The 19,525-nt window shown below is 43.6% G+C and overlaps 1 protein-coding gene across 6 annotated transcripts in view; it reads right to left on the reverse strand.

Moving 5' to 3' along the window:
* DCAF6 (DDB1 and CUL4 associated factor 6) overlaps nt 1-19,525 on the reverse strand; it is a 357,580-nt gene that overhangs the window by 134,676 nt on the left and 203,379 nt on the right. For 3 of the 6 annotated variants that reach the window (XM_033941039.1, XM_033941041.1, XM_033941040.1), the window contains exon 11: nt 10,542-10,706. The exons of the other annotated variants lie outside the window; for them this stretch is intronic. In XM_033941039.1, coding sequence (XP_033796930.1) covers nt 10,542-10,706 — 165 coding nt within the window. The remainder of the gene's footprint in view (nt 1-10,541; nt 10,707-19,525) is intronic. 6 annotated transcript variants of the gene reach the window in all.

Here is a 19,525-nt window from a genome sequence, read left to right on the forward strand (position 1 = left end):
CCCCCGACAATTGAGGCATCTATATATAGCAGAGAGAGCTCCCTTCCTGAGCACCGGTCCTAACAAAAGCTCAAAGGGAGTCTTACCCCCCCTCAGATCCCTCAAAAGACCCGAGGCCCTGATATAATGAACCACTTGCAGGTAAGGAAACAAATCTCTGACCCCAAAGCCAAACCTGCCCCGAAGCTCTGTAAAGGGTCGAATACGGCCCAAAACCGGATCCCACAATTGACCCACACACACTAAGCCCCTAGTTTTCCAATCAGCAAATACTCCACCACCCCTTCCCGGTAGAAAATCTGGATTATATCTTAACGGGGTATACCAGGAATGGCGCCTACCCAGCAATAAACTACCCCGGGTCTGATTCCAAACCCTCAAAGAAGTTCCCACTGAGGACAAGCCACCCTCCAGCCGCACCCTGCCAGGTAACCAAGGCCGATGTAACAAAGGCACCCCACCACTTAAACTTTGCTCTATCTCCACCCACAGTTTAAGCGTCTGCGTCTGCCACTCTAAAAGGGCGCGCAGCTGAGCAGCCTGATAGTATTTTACCACATTGGGAACCCCCAACCCGCCGTCACCCCTACCCATACATAAGACCGTCCTACTTACCCGAGGTCTCCTTCCAGCCCAAATAAAGTGAGAGATATGCCGTTGAACTCCCTCCAACGTGTTCCTACCCACCCAGAGCGGCAGTACTTGAAATAAAAACAAAAGACGAGGCAAAATCATCATTTTCACAACTGCCACCCTACCCAACCAAGAGAAATACTGATCTTTCCAACTAAGCAAATCCTGACGAATGCGTCGAAAGAGCGGGGGAAATTAAGATCATAGAGATCCACTCCCGGAGGTCCGAAATAAACCCCGAGGTAACGGAGAGAATGCTGAACCCACCGGAACGAAAACCGGTCTCGGAGGTAAGCCACTCGATCATCAGACAAGTTAACGTTAAGGAGCTCAGATTTTCCAACATTGACACGAAATCCCGACACCTTACCATAAGCATCCAACTCCCGTAAGATAGCATGCAGGGAACCCTCAGGGTCCTCCACCGTAAACAAGAGATCATCCGCAAACAAAGCTAACTTATAATCCCCACCCGGCACCGTAACCCCCTTGATATCCCGATTCAGCCGCACCCTCTGCGCCAGGGGTTCTATCGTCAAGGCGAAGAGAAGAGGTGAAAGAGGACACCCCTGACGCGTTCCCCTTGCGAGCGAAAAAGTCTCCGAGTAGCCCCCATTTACCTTTATACATCCAATAGGGCAAGTATAAAGGATCTGGATCCAATCCCGCCTGCGCGGCGGACCCAAACCTACAGATTCCAAAACCCTGAACAAGAAAGGCCAGGAGACTCTATCGAACGCCTTCTCAGCGTCGACCGACAGAAACACCGTTTCCCTCACTCCCCCCCTTGCCCTTTCAAACAAATTGTAAACCCGACGAGTATTGTTGCCCACCTGTCTACCCGTTACAAAACCCGACTGATCCGGATGGATCAGCCGAGGAATCCAACTCATCAATCTGTCAGCCAAGATCCGCGTAAAAAGCTTAGTGTCAACCCCCAACAACGAGATCGGCCTATAAGAAGCACACTGCAGGGGATCCTTCCCCTCCTTGGCCAACACCGTCACACCCGCTAATCTCATAAAGTAGGGGAGGGCACTATTCTCTTGCAAGGAGTTAAGAAAACGCAACAAAGGAGGCAGCAAAAGATCCTGAAAGCGTTTATAATATCTAACAGTAAAACCATCCAACCCTGGCGACTTACCAAGGGGCATAAAACGCAGCGCTCCACGAGCCTCAACCAACGTGAGAGGATGGTCCAACCGTGCCACATCATCAGGCGCAATCCGGGGCAACTCCGCTGAAGCCAAATAAGCGTCTAGGTCTGGTAAGGACCCAGAAGTTTCCGGTGCATAGAGATGGGAGTAATACTCCACAAAACGGGCCCGAATAGCATCCTCTTTCCGCAACAACTCACCAGAGGCTGCACGTAGCGAGAGAATCTGATTGCGCGTCTGCCTCACTTTCAGACGATGGGCAACCAGTCGACTAGCTTTATTAGAAAATTCAAAATAACGCTGTTTGAGAAGCTGTAAATTGTGGTGTAAACGCTCCAGGTCTAAAGCCTGAAGATCCCGGCGTGCTTGAAACAAGCATTCCCGTAATGCAACATCCCAAGGGCTACGCTTGTGCAAGCCCTCCAACCGACCAATCAAAATCAGCAAAGCCGCCGCCTCTTCCCGTTGTTTACGTTGCCGGGCCGAGGCCAGGGCTATCACTCTGCCCCTAAGGGTAGCCTTTAACCCCTCCCAAACCGCTTCCAACGAAGCGCCACATTCTACATTCACATCTAAATAGTCCTGTATCCACCCTTCAATCTGCGCTCCCACCTCCGAATCATCCAGGAGACTATCATTAAAACGCCAGAATTTGCGTCCCGAGCCACCACCCTCTCCCAGGAACCGCAACCAAACTGGGGCATGATCCGACCATGTTAGGGACTCAATCCCCGCTGATTCCACCCTCCGAAGCAGTCCCCGCTCCACAAAAACATAATCAATTCTAGAATAAGAGGAATGGATACCCGAAAAATAAGTATAATCTCTAACCGATGGATGGAGCCACCGCCAACAATCCACCACATTCAGAGTAGCTAAGGCCTCCCTCAACAGTTTATGATCCCGCCTCCCATACTGATCCGCCCTCCCTGAGTTATCCAAATGAGGGGTTACTGTAAGATTAAAATCCCCACCTAAAACCAGGGCACCCCCCTTAAACCTGAGAATTCTAGGCACTAACTCTCGAAAGAAGACCCCCTGACCCTCATAGGGAGCATAAACATTAACCAGGGAGTACAAGACCCCCTCAATCAAAGCCTCCAACATTATATATCTACCCTGAGGATCCCGCACCACTCTCTGCACTTCACAACGAATCCCCCTACGAACAAGAATACCCACCCCACCCCTCTTAGAAGTGCCTACTCTGGAAGCCCAAAAGGCCTGAGGAAACCTAGAATCCCTAACTAGAGATTCATGGGACTGGAGTAGATGTGTCTCCTGGACGAAACATACATCAGCCCGCAAGCGAAGCAGCTCCCTGTAGAAAGCTCGTCTCTTATTGGGGGAATTTAGACTCCTGATATTATAAGAGACCAACCGGAATCCCTCCATAATCTAATGAGAAGAATGGCAATGCAACCCCAACCCCTGCCATCTTATCCCCACATCTCCCGCTACCCCCCCCAGCCCACTCCCCCAAAGTGAGAGTCCACAGATCTCCCACCAGCATACAAGGAAGTGATCCATCCCCATGGCCCCTTACACAATTGCGGCCCTCGAGGACTGACATTGGACACCCCTGACGTAAGTAAATTGGTCCAAAGCTGGGGTGCTATAAACAAAAAAATGGTAGATCTTCTAGTACCTATTACTTTTAAAGAAGGGATAGTCAGCAAATGATGTTCTGTTGATCTAAATATCCTAGCTGGAGAATACGGTATCAGGAATCAATCCAGAAATACTGGTGCGTTGGTTTGTTGGATTTTAAAGGTTACCAGTGCAATTTTATAAATTATTCTATGTGAGATTGGTAACCAGTGTGCTTTTTGTAGAAGAGGTGTGACATGATTGTATTTTTTTGAGTTAATAATAATTTTTATTGATGTATTTTGTATAATTTGTAGTCTTCTTATTTCTTTCTGGGTTATACCATGATACAATGTGTTGCAATAATCTAGCCGAGAAATGACCAAAGAATGAATAAGAGTGTTAAGAGCTTCTGGTTTTAAAACTTTAGATAAAGATGTAACTTATAGAAACAGTTTAACTACTGAACTAATCTGATCATGAAAAGAAAGTTCCTGATCTAGTATGACTCCTAATATTTTCGTTGTTGTTACCTTTTGGAGTGGAAAGTTATCTAGGAGTATTTGCGATGAAAATGTAAGATCATTTTTCCATGGAAAAAACATTACTGAAGATTTAGTTGCATTGAGGGCCAACATGTTATCTTTATGCCATTGACTTATTTGTTTTAACTTATTGTTTATATTTATTATCTCGTTGGAATCAGCTATATTTAATGGGTACAGAAGCTGGATGTCATCTGCATAGGGTGCAGCAGCAGCAGCATTTCTCTTCCCCTCCCCCCAATTGGGCACAGCAGCAGCATTTCTCTTCTCATCCCACCCATCTCACACATCCGTCGGCAAAGTCGCTACAGACTAAGACAAGTTGTAAGCTTCCCTCCATCGCTGACCTATCTTCCATAGGTCAGCGATGGAGGGAAGCTTATAACTTGCTGCTCTTGCTTGCTTTGGGCCTTCCTCATTGCTGGGTCCTGTCTTCACGGAAACAGAAAGTAGGCAGGACCCGGCAGCGAGGAAGGCCCAAAGCAAGTACAAGCAGCAAGTTGTAAGCTTCCCTCCATCGCTGATCTGTCTCTCCCCTTAGCCTATAGTGAATTCATGCTCCGGGGCTCTAACGTGTGCATGCTGGCTTCCCGTCTCTTCTCTCTCCCTCCCCCTCCCCAGGACATAACTTCCAGTTTTGGAGGGAAAAGAAGGGAAGCCAGCACGCACACGTTAGAGACCCAGAGCATGAGTTCAAGTCGCTTGCTGGCGTTAAAAAAAAAGTCAGGCAGGAGTCAGGCTGTGCCGAGTCAGCCCAGGAAATCTCTAAGCCGATGAGAGTTAAAAAAAAAAAAATGTTGAGCAGCGGCGGCAGCAGCAGGATTCGCGATTGAGATGACAGCCAGGTGGTCATCTAAATTAGCCTTGTGGAGCGCCTGGCTAAAAGGCCCTAGGGAGAACACTGATTTTGTAATGTTGTAATTGGTAGGTTACTTTCCACAGATTTCTTAGACTATTTCTTAAGAGCTCATGTTAGCTATTTATTTTTTTAGCCTTCTAATTGGCTCAAGGAACCTTAAATCAGAGAACAGGTTAGGGGTGGGTTGGTGGGTGAGAGCTAAACACTAAACAAGATTTCCTCAACTTCAGAAATTGGTGATAGAGCAATTGAAGGAGAAAACAAGGTCACGGCAACGGTCATCTTGGTGTGTAAGGGTGGTGAAGCATAGCTGGAGATTGCATGAGGATGTTAGGGTGAGAAACCTGGAAATGTAGGAGTCAGAGGAGTCATCAGCATGAATGTTGAAGTCACCAAGGATGAGGGAAGGAGATGAGAGTTCAAGAAAGGAGGAGAGCCAGGAGTCAACGTCAGTGAGGAAGGAAGAGAGAGAGACTTATTAGGGGGTCAATACACAGACAACCTTCTTATATGAGCATCAGAGAAGGCAGTTTCCAACATTCTCATATGAACATCCTTCAGGATTCTGTGAACTATCACTGTCGTAGCCTCTTTGGCTGGATTGAGGAATAACCCAATGTTTCTTCACTGGGTTCTTCCTCCATCTCTAACTTAAATGAAATGGTATGATCCTCTCCCTGACAAAATTGAAGCCTTTTACCACCCTGTTCCCTATTCAGGTGGGGATTTACACCTTTTGAGAGTAAGGGAGTGATCTGAATGGATGCCTGGTGACCCCCTCCTCTGAGAGGGCATCAGATTCTTCTTCAGATCCCCAAGAGAGTGCTTTGAATTAGATTCATAAAAGTACTTCAGTGTTGGAGAAGTCTGATTTTCTATCTGCCACATGCTAATAACCATTGGGTCAGACTTGGGCCAGTGACAGTAAGACATCAAAGATTTTGCTGCGCCAGTGATGCTTCTTCCTCTGATTCACAAGAACACACTATCGGTAGGGCTGACATCGATTTCAAGCCCCTCTGAGATCTTGGCATTCAGATTTCTCCTTCAGATAGTCTGTGAATCTCAATGATCAGCTGAATCGCCTCTCATCTTGACATCAATATCAAAGCCACAATATCATATTGAGGGAAGAATTGGGAAGAAGTGCTGCATCCTCTCTTCAAACTTCTTCATGAGTTGCTCTTCAAAGGCTGCCATCAATAAAGGCACGGGTATCATAGTAGGATTGGCCGCATCCACCCGAGTCACCTGGGGTATTATCAGAACCAGGTTCTTGAACCCCTAAAGCTGTTATATCATCTCCAATGGTAGAGTGGAGCTCATATACAGCATGTTTCAAAAACACTGGAGACCTTGGTATCTTAATGCTCTCGGTTGTGCTTTGACAAGGGTTCATGTTGAGGCACCTCTACCTCTACAAGAGAATTGGTACTGACAAGTAAGAGGATGAATCTTTCTTCTTTGGAAGGGAATTAAATGCCCAGTATCCTCTATCAATGCTGAGAGTCGGTGATGAAAACACTCTTGATGTCGATGAATCCCCCAGAGTTCAATGCAGCTCCAGTGTCCATTGAGACTGACACTTCCAGTGCCAAAACTAATGGCAGGGTTTATCAATGTAAAAAAATATATTCATCTATCATTAATCCTTCTCTTTGACATCTGGGAACATAGAGAACAAGTAAAGGGATCATGGTCAGGGTTCAATCACCACAGGCTCAAGTTATGTATACAACTAGCAAATTTCTGGGATACAATCGTAATAATCAGTAAATGTGTGTTCAATACGTATTGTTTAGTATAGTTATTAACAGGGACTCATTCAGGCTACGTAAAGAAGAACAGCTGACATCACATAGACTGTGTAGAAAATCAATACACAGAACAGTTTGAATTAGACATTTATAGTGGTCTTTATATATAAAAAAGTTCTTGGAAAAAAATGTGACTGTGAATGAATGAAAATCTCACTTATTTATCTGTATACGGAGTTTTTTTATAAACCCGTGATGATGTGTTGAGGGCTGGGCACTTTTGTAGTCCCAACCTCTCACAATTGAGGTTTATTTTTCTCCGTTGTATTATTATTATTATTATTTTGATTTTCTCAAGTTATGTATACCCATAATTGATATAGTACTGCTGCTATGGGAACACCATTTCAAGAAACTGAGGCTCGTCTTATATGTCATCTGGAAAAATAGCCGCAGTAAAATCAAACATGATGTGGAAAAATATTCCCAAACAAAAGCCCAAAGCCTAGGAGAATGGTATCAAAATGACCTGAAAAAAAATTGGAAACAGAAAATGCCAGAAAATCCTAACTAGAGTGATACTAGAACAAAAAAAGCACCTGCACAACAATGACAGAACTTACACAAAGGAGAGCTACCAAACAAAAAAAAAATGGTTGAAGTAATTGTGACACAAATCATACCAGTTTAGCTGTGCAGTAAATAAAAGTCTGAAGGAGTCCCACATGTCAGTGGCAGTTGGACCAGGCATATATGCATGGTAGCACTATCTCATAAGCTCTGGAAAGTGCTAGAGAACACCAGTTATATGTGAGGACTCTATATCCTGTTTATCCTCGGAAAAACCAAAGCAACCAATGAATACTCCAATACAAAGTTGCTTCGGGTTAAACAGAAATCTTCTTGGGGAAATACAGCAGTTACATTTATATAAATTAGTCCCAATATATCTCTCAATGGCTTGGGAAGGACCATAGCTTAAACTTTACCACAGAAAAAATATCCACTCCAGCTCAAGCATCCAACATGGTTAGTCAATTACTTAACAGTAGAATGAATCAAAAAGTAATAAATCATTACAATGTTGATGAAGTTTTCAAGATGTCAACTTATCACATTTTTAACCTACTTATGTCTCCCAAATTAATCCCATGATTCTGTTTGTTTCAGAATGAAATTTAGGAACCCTCTTTCATAAAGAATTTCCTATCTTTCTTTATTACACTATACTTGTGCTTTAGGGGGTAACTTCATAACAGGATGCTTATGTAACATACCCAAAAGGCATCTATTTTATAAAGGCCACAAAAACCTCTAAAACACCGCAGCTATATCAGAATTCAAAATAAATTTGTACTATTCAAAATATGGTAGACTAATTCTCATGAATATTTTTTCATCTTATTTTAGTATGATGTGGACCATCATATAAAAAGCAGTAAGCCATGCCCAACAAACACAGCAATATCACTTGGTGCTGACACAGCATCTCATTACTGTTTTAATCTTGTTATAATCATAAGGCCCAATTTTTCTGTAAATGTATATTTAAAACAGTCTTTAGTCATTTATCCACTAGCATTATTTTCTGCAAAAGACCTTTTCAAAGAAGTATAAATAAATAGAACTTATCTGGTAATCATTGTTTCTTGAAAATAAGATATAACACATACAAGTCCATAAAATAGTCAATACGATCATATTTTAGGCCAAAGTTCTTTATCAGAACATGGATGTACACAGTTGCAAAATTTCAAAGTATCACAAATGTTCCTTTTTTTTTAGAAAAAAAAAAAATATGCATTCTTCCTGATTACTCTAGTATGGTATAACTAGGCCTATTTTATAAAAGCAACAAACAGAAGACAATATCTTTATAAAATAGGTTCCTACAATGACTCCAGTAGTATACAAATTGTCTTGCACAAATTTATGCCAGCACTGAAGGTATAAATTTGTACTTTATGTGTGAATACATGTATTTTAGAAATTACATACATGCATCGTAACTCCACCCAAAATATGCCGATCAGATAAAAGTACAAGCAATCTTGTGGTGCACCTACTTTTCTCATGTATACCCATGTAAGTTTATAACAGCCATTTTCCATGTGTTAAAACATGCTTTACGCATATGGTTATAAAATTACTTCCTACATATACTAGTACAGAATTTCTATGGTGTTCTTGAAAAAGAAACCTCCAAACTTAGGGGGTCTTTTACTAAGGCGCGCTAGCCGATTTAGCGCGCGTTAAAGGCTAACGCGCCCATTATATTCTATGGACATGTTAGCATTTTTTATTTATTTATAATTTATATTCGATAACAAATTATTCAGGTACTCAAGCATTTTTCCCTAACTGACCCGGCGGGCTCTCACTTTAACTAATGTACATGGGGCAATGGGGATTAAGTGACTTGCCCAGGGTCACAAGGAGCAGTACGGGATTCGAACCCACAACCTCAGGCTAATATTTAGCGCAAGCTGAATTAGCTAGCGTGCCTTAGTAAAAGACCCCCTCATTTACATGTCAAGGGCTGGAAATAACTAAGCAAATACAAGCTTCCAACAACTTAAACACTCAGGGCCTGATTCTCTAAAAGTGCGTCCCGATTTTAGGCAGCTGTAGGCGTCCTACAGCTGTCTAATCAGCCAATCGGGATGCACGTTTTTTTAAAAAAATGCTCCCCAGGCAGGCCGCCTATATTGAAGGCGAGGCCCGCAAGACACCTAGGCCCTGATTCTGAATAGGACGCCCGGGAGAGGCGTCCTATTCAGAATCGGCCTAAACTAAACTCCGATTCTGTAACCGGCGTCCATGTTACAGACGCGGGTTAGAGAAACGGGTTAGATTAGAAACAGCCCGCTACACTTATCGCGGCAAGGGATCTCTCTGCCGCTATAAGTATAGCGGGCCGCGGCCCCCTGACCAGGAGGGTGCCCAAACCCTCTGCCCGGAGACGCACCCCCCCGACACTACCGACCGCCCCCCCCCGACATTACCGATCCCCCCTCCCCCCCGACAATATCGATAGCTGGCAGGAAGGTGACCAATCCCTCCTGCCCGAAGACGCACCCCCCCGGCGCTAACCCCCCCCCCAAACCTCCACTCCACCAAACCTGTTCTTAGAAGGGTCTTGCATGTCTTGCTTCATTTCGACGAGGCGTGCCTGCCGGCTCAAGACGTGCAAGACCCTTCTAAGAACAGGTTTGGTGGAGTGGAGGTTTGGGGGGGGTTAGCGCCGGGGGTGTGTGTGCGTCTTCGGGCAGGAGGGATTGGGCACCCTCCTGCCAGCTATCGATATTGTCGGGGGGGGGATCGGTAATGTCGGGGGGGACGGTCGGTAGTGTCGGGGGGGGGGGGTGCGTCTTCGGGCAGAGGGTTTGGGCACCCTCCTGGTCAGGGGGCCGCGGCCCGCTATACTTATAGCGGCAGAGAGATCCCTTGCCGCGATAAGTATAGCGGCCGCGTCTACTTACAATGTAGGCCAGCATTTTGCTGGCCTACATTTTAAGCTTCTCCTCTACTAGGGAGACGCGTAGGGCCGCCTAGGTTCAGCCTAAGCCCGCCTAAGGCCCTTAGACGAGCTTAGGCATCTTGCGGGTCTCCCTAGGCTCCCGGAGGTGCCTTCAGGCTTGCCTGGGGAGCATTTTTTTTAAAAAAACGTGCATCCCGATTGGCTGATTAGACAGCTGTAGGACGCCTAAAATCGGGATGCACTTTAGAGAATCAGGGCCTCATTATACTTCAGAAAAGCAATAAAAAGAACAAATTAAATAAAAATATAAGTTTTTTTTTACTTTAAATATCTAAAATCTGTTTTTTAAATAATATTGTTTTTAATATTTTTGGATTAAATTTGAGTCACAGATATTTAATGCCACACGCAAGACAGAGCAAAGCAGCCAGTGCAGATGAGAGAAAGCATTGAAGCAAAATATCAGCCATACAAAAACTAAAATGCTACCAGCTGCTTAAAACTTTTTTGCAAATCAACCTGAAGTGAGAGGGTCCTGTGAAGGGGCCCTAGTAGGAGCCTGAGCAACAGCAGGCTGTTCTGGTGAACCCTCCTCTATTTCTGACCTTCGTTGTTGTTCCACTCTCTTAAGCCTCAGCTGCTGCAGACGCCTGCGGATTAAACTTAAACCAGGCGCTCTTAACTCTGATAGAAAAGAGGCAAAGGATACAGACAGGTATAAATTTAGCTCAAGAACAGAAGATAAATACCAGAAAATGTATGCAATGAGTTACTATACAGCTGCTAAAGAAATCATTATGAAAACTAAATTCCCCATCATAGTAGGATCAGACATCAGGAGCAGTTCAAAACTGACAAACTCAAATTTAAGAAAAGGAACATTCAACAACTAGATAAGAGCCAATGTAATAAAGCACTGAAGGCTTAGTTCAAAGTATAGTACAAGCTCTGCTTACATTTAAAGAATGACACAGGGACAAGGACTAGCGGTAAACCATGGTAAACGAAGAACTAGAAAGTTTAACATGGGTGTGGGAACAAAGCTTTTTACCATCCTGTTCCCATGGTAAAAAAAATGTGATTCCTGCAGGTCGGCTCCTCTGTTTCCCTCCCACTCCCCCTTCTGCCCTGTGCTCTTCAGTACATTTTAGGCGCTTCAATGACGGAAGAAAAAGCTTCACTGGTCTGCACTGAAGCCTTCCTTCAACCAAGTCCTTCCTTCCGATGTAACTTCCAGTTTGCAAAAACCAGAAGTTACATCAGAAGGAGGAACCTGGTCGAAAGAAGTCCTCAGAGTAGGCCTGTGAAGTTTTTCTTCTGTTGCTGAAGCTCCTAAAATGTACTGAAGAACATTGGGCATGAGGAGAGGTGGGGAGGGAGGCATAGAGGGGCCAACCTGTGGGTATTGAGTTGCAGGGATTGGGTTTTTTTTTTTCAGCCACTGGGGAGAGTTTGCAGGGGCTACTGGATTTGCGAAAGGAAGATTGTTGGACCCAAAAAGGGGGGGGGGCTGCTGGACCCACGAAAGGGTGTTGCTTGGGCTGCTGTACCCAAGGGAAAGGGGGTGCTGGTTGGAGCTGAAGAGAGAAAGAGTTGCAAGATCTAGTCTGGGGACTGGGGGGAAGGGAGAGTACTGGACCCATGGAGGGGTGGGGGGTCTGGTGCTAGAGGGAAGGGAGAGGTGTTAGACCTGCGCCTGGGAGCTGGAGGGAAGGGAAATAGCTGTTGGACTCATGGGAGGAGAGCAGGAGGGAAGGTAGAGAGGTACTGGACCCTTGGGAGGGAGATGGAAGGGAAGGTAGAGAGGTGCTAGACCTGCAGGAAGGAAAAGGGAAGGGAAAGAGAGATGCTGAACCATGAAGATGAAGGGAGAGGGAGTGAAATACTGAACATATTGGAGGGAGGGGGAAGAGAGAGGGTAAGAGACATATTGGTGTAAGAGAGTAAGAGGAGAGAAGCTGGACACAGGGAGATATACAAAAAAAGGGGAGATCATGGGCATAGATGGGAGCATAGGGACAGGGACACAAAGGGGGATGCTGCATAGGGGTGGTATACAGACACAGAGGGGCAATGCGAGACATGGGAGGGTATATGGACTAAGAGAGGAAATGGGTATACATGGGAGAGAATAGGAATGCAGAAGGGAGATGCTGGACTTAGGGGGACATAAGAGGAATGATACTGGACACAGGGGGAGAGGATAGGGACATAGAGTGGTAATGATGATGAAGGCAGGGTGATGGGCACAGGGAAAATACTAGAAAGTGAAGTATAAGAGACACAGAAAAGGGGAAAATACATACACAGAAATGGAAGACGGATGGTGAGCATGGAGAAAGAAGAAATGTCAAATGGTCAGGAAATCCTGGTGAGTGAGATAAGAGAAGACTGAAGAAAACAAACCAGAGCCTGAGACCAACATGATTTGAAAAATAAAATGATAATAAAAGATAGAAAATTAATTTTATTTTCTATTTTATAAATAGAAATTATCAGGTTTGAAATGTGTATCCTGCCAGAGCTGGTGTTAGAGATAACTGGGGACCCACAAAGCCCACTACCAGGCTGTGCCTTCTTCAACTTCCAGCAGGCTTAGGCCTCTCTCTGGCCAGGGGCAGTTGCCCTAATTGCACTTCCCTAGTACTATTTGAACAATATATGAGGAAATGATCTTTCTATTTTTTTTATTACTACATGCAAAGTGTGGCTTCTTGGGATTTTGGTTTACTTTATCATTTTTGGTCAGCTATTATGGATTTGGCATTTGAGCTGTATGTGTGTGACCAAGGTGCTCTTTTAGCATGATTTTTCTATGTAGCATTCTGTAATAATTTGACTTGCTCAGTTTTCTAGATATTGGAGGGGAAGGGAGACAGAGGTTTTGTTGATCCTTGCTCTGTATTATTTCTGATTTATAAAATGACTTGTTTAAATTGTTTCTTTTTATACTGTAGTATGATTTCAATATAAAATCATAACTATTTGAGGCTTGTGTGAATGGGATCAGACAGAGTTTGTGGGGAAGGACACAGAGTTTACGGACAAAGCTCATAGGGATGGGGACAGGGCCAAAGCTCATACGGTCAGGGCGGGGATGGGGACAGAGCTCACAGGACAGGGTCAAACTTTGTCCCCCGTGTCATTCTCTACTTACATTCCTTTGTGCCAAGATGACCACTCTATGCCCAGGGGAGTTTAGTGCACAAGAAAACTGCATGCAAAGAAATGCATAGAAACTATTTATTTAAATTCAAATTGTATTGAAGACATTAGCCATTAAAGCTGGATGCAAAAACATGTACACAAGAAAACCTAACAGAAAAATTAACTTAGCTTGTGATAAGAGTAAAAGTTAACAGATTTTTGGTTTGCAAATCTAGGACATCTGGATGGGGCAGGATGGGCTGGGCAGGGACTCTCCCCGTGCACCTTCCACCATAAAAATTATAAGCTGCTACAATTGAATTTAATGTTATTTTTTAACCTTAGAAGTATATTCTTTAAGTTCCTTAATGTTAAATATTTAGGGTTAAGTACTATCAGTTACACATGTATGTCTGAACTTAGGCACCTGAACTTACACACACTCTATTAAGTGTTCACACCTAAGCTACTCCGGAACATAGCTCACCTGTTATATTAGTACTAGTCTTTAAGCCCATTACATTAACGGGTGCTAGAATAAGAGTTTTTACCTCATGCAAAATCGTCATTTCTTTAATAAGACATTAACTATTTTTTTCTGCAGCCCTCCAAGTACCTTATTTTTTCTGCGGCCCTCACAGTTAAAGTTTAACATTTTTCCTTTCTCAAAACTGACACATTTCAATCACTATATGAAAAATAAAATTATTTTCCCTACCTTTGTTGTCTGGTGACTTTATTTTTCTGTGCTTTTAACTATGTTTCCAGGGCCTCATGCATGCTTCTCCTTTGGTCCTCCTTCCCTCCCCCCACCAACATCTATCTCTCCCTCCATGAGTCCAACTTTTCACTCTCTGCCCTCTCCCCCTTCCCCAGTGTAATATTTCTCCTTCCTTCATTTCTGCCCTCCCCATCCATCTCACCCTCTCCACGTCCAACACTTTCTGCCTCCTGCACGCTTTCTCTCTCTGTCATTGCCTCTTCCCTCAGTGGCATCTCTCTTTCCCACCCCCCAACCCAACATTCTCTCTCCCCATGCACCATCTCACCCTCACCTCCAGTGTGTAGCACCTTTCCTTCCTTTCTGCAAGGTCCGGCAGCACCTCTTCTCCCTTCCTTTTACCTCCAAGTCCAGCAGCACCTCTTCTCTCTTACTTTTACCTCCCCCCTGACCAGTAGTACCCCTTCCCTGCTCCCCCATGTCCAGCAGTACCTCTAACCTGCTCCCCCTGTCCAGCAATACCCCTTCTCTCCTCCTTTTACCTTGGCCCTGTCCATGTTCTCCTTTCCTTTTACCTCCCCCCTGTCCAGCAGTACCCCTTCTTCCTTCCCTGTTCCCCTGTGTCCTGCATCTGCTAGCTTTAGTTTAGCTTTAGCTGCGGTTTCATCAGGCAGCCTCTGGGTTTTTGCTAGGCCGGCCTGCCTCGCATCATCAAAGTGGGCCAGCCTAGCAAAAGCCCCGCAGTTGCTTGATGAAACCGCGGCTAAAGCTAAACTAAAGCTAGCTGCCGTTGCTGGTCCAGAGGGGTGAGAAGGAGTCCCGCCATGTGTGCTTTAGGAAATAGCATTGAAGCTCAGCACATAGTTCAAAAACACTGCCTATTACACTGGCCGGCCCCCTAAGATAAACAACTAAGTTCAAATGCACCTTCAAATGAATTAATATTAAACATAATTAAAATACACAGACAAAATACAGAGTATTCAAGATTTCTAACTCCTAAGAAACATTTCAGACAGTCTAAGGGTTTTGTTTTCTGAGGGTTTTTTTGTTTTTTTACTGAAACCCAACTGTTTTGGGGCATTACAGGATGGATCTGAGAGCTGCTTCTCCATTGAAAGGAGTAGATGAAAGGGGTAGGTTCCCCCTTGGAAAATATCAGCCAATAACATTTCACTTCAGGAGGACAGATGCAAACTAAAGTCACACAAAAATATTTATGAACAATTTTTGCTAATTTATATGGGCAGCCTATCTAGTTACCAATCCTGCGTGTGTTGAAAAGAAAGCTATATACATTTGATAACAACAGAATAGAAAGCAAGTTCCTTTTAGACTGACTGATGAATTTGGTTAGTTGTAGGGATGCTAATATGCATACCTCCCAATATCCTAATGGCTGGACCTTTTTATATTGATCAGAGAATACCTTGATGAGATGATGATATCACAACTTCAATTCTCTATATACATAACAACCTGTAGCAATCATGAAGTGCTAAACTAGGTTTGAAAACAGGATTGTGAAAAACACAAAACTTCTACTATTTGGGATGGTAGAAGTCAGCTGAGTATAGTTGTCAATTAGATTCAGATTTGCCCGACAGGGTTGATCCAGTCTTGGGTTTCTTCACTGCATGCAGAGACTTGTAGCGTTGTTATTCTTAGAAAACGCAGTGGGCAAACCAGATTACAAGTCCCTGAATTCAGTGTTATAAATCCAGGACTGAATCAACTCTGTTGGGAAAATCTGGATCCAGTTGACAACCTTAGCTCTGAGCCAACCTTCGAAGGACAGCTTTCATGAAAAGTTTTCCATGTTAGATTGGCGAATTCTGGTGGAAAAGTCATACCAGATTACTCTAATTTGCACCTCCTGGGCTCTGCAGCTTCCGTGCTCTTTCACACAGGATGGTTGCTTTTCCAAGCTTCCGCCTCTCCTTCACGTGCAGCGCAGCATATGAAGCAAGGATGCTCCTGAGATGCACAATTTGCACATTCCTAACAATGGATTAGGGGTAAAAGAGTCCAAGGACTCCATCCCAACAAGTATTGAGACAAAATGAGAAGTTCTGAAGCTGCAGGAAACTTTTGAAAAAGATTGCTAAAATCCAAGATGGCCACTGCCAGGATTTTGGTACCAAAAATTGCTTGAAAATCAATAAAAGTCAAAAACTAGTGAAATTAGGATTTTGGGGGAGGGGGAACAAACACCAATCACTAAAACTGTAACAGCCTCACTCGCTGTAGCTAGAGAGGGAGAAATCCAAAACATCTTCTCCAACGTTGATCTTCGAGCTGCCAGTCAGACACGGTATCTGACTAAACCCTCACCCCCGCGGAGCGACAGATGCGCAACCAGAAGTTAGAGGCAAAAATGCAGCTGGCACCCTACAAGACACTACTGAGCCTCCTATGGAGGCCTGACAGCCTGGGTTCCATACCTAATTGGGGACAGCCTCGAGCTCCCAAAATGCTTCTATAGGCTGGCTAACAGGTACCACAAGGGATTAGCCTGTCAGTTGCAGATCACTGTCTGCTTCTTCTCCATGCAGGTAGAGCTAGACCCACAAACAGGGAATCTATAAGCAACAAAAAAACAAAAAAAAAATCCAAAAATAACGTGAAAAGAAACACTCCTTCATACTAGCGTGCAGAAGGGAAAAACTGTAGATGGCAGTAGAGCTCTTAGTGAAGTAGGAGGGATTCCTTCTTCAGAGGCTCGCGGCTGTAGGGAGATAACCCACTTGTCTAGAATACCACACCTACTGCACAGGAACAGAAATTGCAAATACACTTCACCCTCCTAATTCGCATTTTTAAGACTCGCGACTTCAGTTATTCGAAAGTTTTTTTTTAATCCCGGAAGTTTTTTTAAAACCCTGCCTCCCGGACCTCTATACAGCTTAACTGGTGATCTAGCGGGGCAGCAGCACTCTTCCTATGCTCCTGCACCATGCAGAACTGTCTACAAAAATGACTGCTGAGTTCCCGTGGTCTCATGAGACTACAGCAGGAACTCACTGAAGCCATTTTTGTGGACGGCTCTGCACGGGGCAGGAGCATAGGAAGAGTGCTGCTGCCCAGCTTTACTGCTAGACCACCAGGTAAACTGTATAGGGGTTCAGGAGGCAGGTGGGGGAGAGGTCTGGGAGGCAGGTGGGGTGGGTCAGAGTCGGCCCTAAAAGTTATTCGTGTTTTTTAAATATTTGCAGGTCGGCTCTACCCCTAACCCCCACAAATATTGTGGGGGGAAGTGTATTTCAGAATACTGTGGCTAGATTAAATTTTGGAGTAGGCAAATTCGAGAAAGGCAGCCCACTATTGGGAGATTTATACTGGCTGCCAATGAAAAAAAGTTCATTTCAAGATCCCCTGCATAACCTACAAAGCAATTTATGGAGATAACTCTTAAGGACTAGTATCAAACCATCAAGGCTCACTGCTCTTTCCATAACACAAGAAAGACACAGTGCTTCAAGCTGACCTTTCCTTCCCCCCACCAAGTTCAATAGAAATAATTATTTGAATCTACCTTCAAATTCCAGTGTCACAAAGTCTGGAATAGCCTACCATTATATCTATGTCAGGCCCTTTTGTACTACAACATCAGGAAAATGTTAAAAACCTCTCTCTTCCTTGTAACTGTCTCACTGATATTCTCCAATGCTCTCTAGAAATTTGTTGTAATGATCTCAAATTTTATTGGTAACCAATTGCGGGGTATAAGAAACTATATGATATGATAGGGTATGGTGCCAACATTTATGGGCATGTTACTCACATAAATGTTTAGAAATGTTCAGAATGCTAGCATGTATGTGTGCATATACATTAGTGCTTAGGCAGAAATTTGCACATTTCTATAAATATGCATACATTTTTCACAGCGCATATTTGCAAAGGGGATATACACAGGAGAGTAGCCTGTGATATGCATGTGTATACCTTATAAATACCATAAAGTGCATAAATATCTTTGGCATTAAGATGCCTGTTGTTATACAAGCTTTATGATTGGTAGAAATGGTTGTGCCTAAATAGTGTATGCATATCTACCCTGTTATGCTAGGGTTCTATAAAGTAAAGTAAGTGCCTACTTTCCTTTACAGAATAGGCTTCAACCAGGTACCTTGTTATTAAATTGCTCTTTAGAGCTGCACGCTGTCAAAAAGTGAAAATGTTAGCTTTCAAGCTGATCCCAGAAAAAGTCACATCCCATGTTCCTCGTCTACCAAGGGGTTAATGAAAAGGATTAAAAGTCAGGGATACTCAGTTATTGAATCATTTGACTGGTTTTCATAAGATTGCACTCTAAAGTGCATAGACAGCACAACAAAATGACACAGATAAACAAAGAATGTAAAGTTATTAAATCTGGAGTGCACAATTCCAATCATTTTGTCTTTTCAAGCACTAATCTCTTCTCTCCATCTTCCACCCTAAGCAGAGGGATACAAAAGCAGTCAGAAATAAAGGATTTGAGAATGATCTCGAGATTACAAAGAAATAATTTATGTAAAAGTTCTCTTCGATATTTTACCACTTTTGAGCAGTGGATGGACCATATCTGCAGGTGAATATTATAATTTGTCTGACATGATCAGCGCAACTCCCCAACCAATGCAGCTTATTTTAACTAATCTACAGTCATATGAAAAAATTTGGACACCCCATGAAATGTTAAGAAATATTCACATATCGATGTCAAATCTTTTTTTAATTTATCTCTGGAAAAGAAAGTGATGTAAATGCAAGTAAACAACAAAGGTTTCCTTGATTTACTCATGAAACAAAATATATTCACATAAATGTGTATTCTAACTGAGGAATAAATTAGGACACCCCCACATATCCTCCCACTTAAAGTGGCTCAAATCACACATAGGTGTAACACATCAGGTGCACATGTTTAGAACATCATTACACAGTATTTTGAAGGAAGTTTGCCTTACTTAAACCTCAGACATTTAGTTTGGTGTGCTCATGACTGCTGTGGTGAGAGTGAACACCATGGTGAGATTAAAAGAGCTGTCTGAGGCCTTCAGAAAGAAGATTGTAGCAGCTTATAAGTCTGTTAAGGGATTTAAAAAGATCTCAAAAAAATTTGACATTAGCCATTCCACGGTTCAGAAAATAGTGTACAAGTGGAGGACTTTCCAAACAACTGCCAACATGCCCAGGACTGGCCATCCAAGGAAGCTGACCCCCAGAGCAGACTGCAAGATGCTAAAAGAAGTCTCCAAAAACCTTAAAATGTCATCACGGGACCTACAGCAGACTCTTAATGTGAAAGTGCATGCCTCTACAACCAGAAAGAGATTGCACAAATTTAACTTGCATGGGAGGTGTGCAAGGAGAAAACTTTTGCTCTCTAAGAGAAACATCAAGGCCTGACTGAAGTTTGTCAGACAGAACATAGACAAACACCAGAACTTCTGGAATAGTGCTTTATGGTCAGATGAGTCTAAAATTGAATTATATGGACACCAGAAAAGAGGACATGTTTGGCGTACACTAAATACAGTACTCCAGGAAAAGAACCTCATGCCAACTGTGAAGCATGGAGGTGGAAGTATCATGGTTTGGGGATGCTTTGCTGCAGCAAGACCTGGCCAGATCACCATCATAGAAT

The sequence above is a fragment of the Geotrypetes seraphini genome, chromosome 4 (genome assembly GCF_902459505.1).
Source record: "Geotrypetes seraphini chromosome 4, aGeoSer1.1, whole genome shotgun sequence".
Taxonomy (NCBI): Eukaryota; Metazoa; Chordata; class Amphibia; order Gymnophiona; family Dermophiidae; genus Geotrypetes; species Geotrypetes seraphini.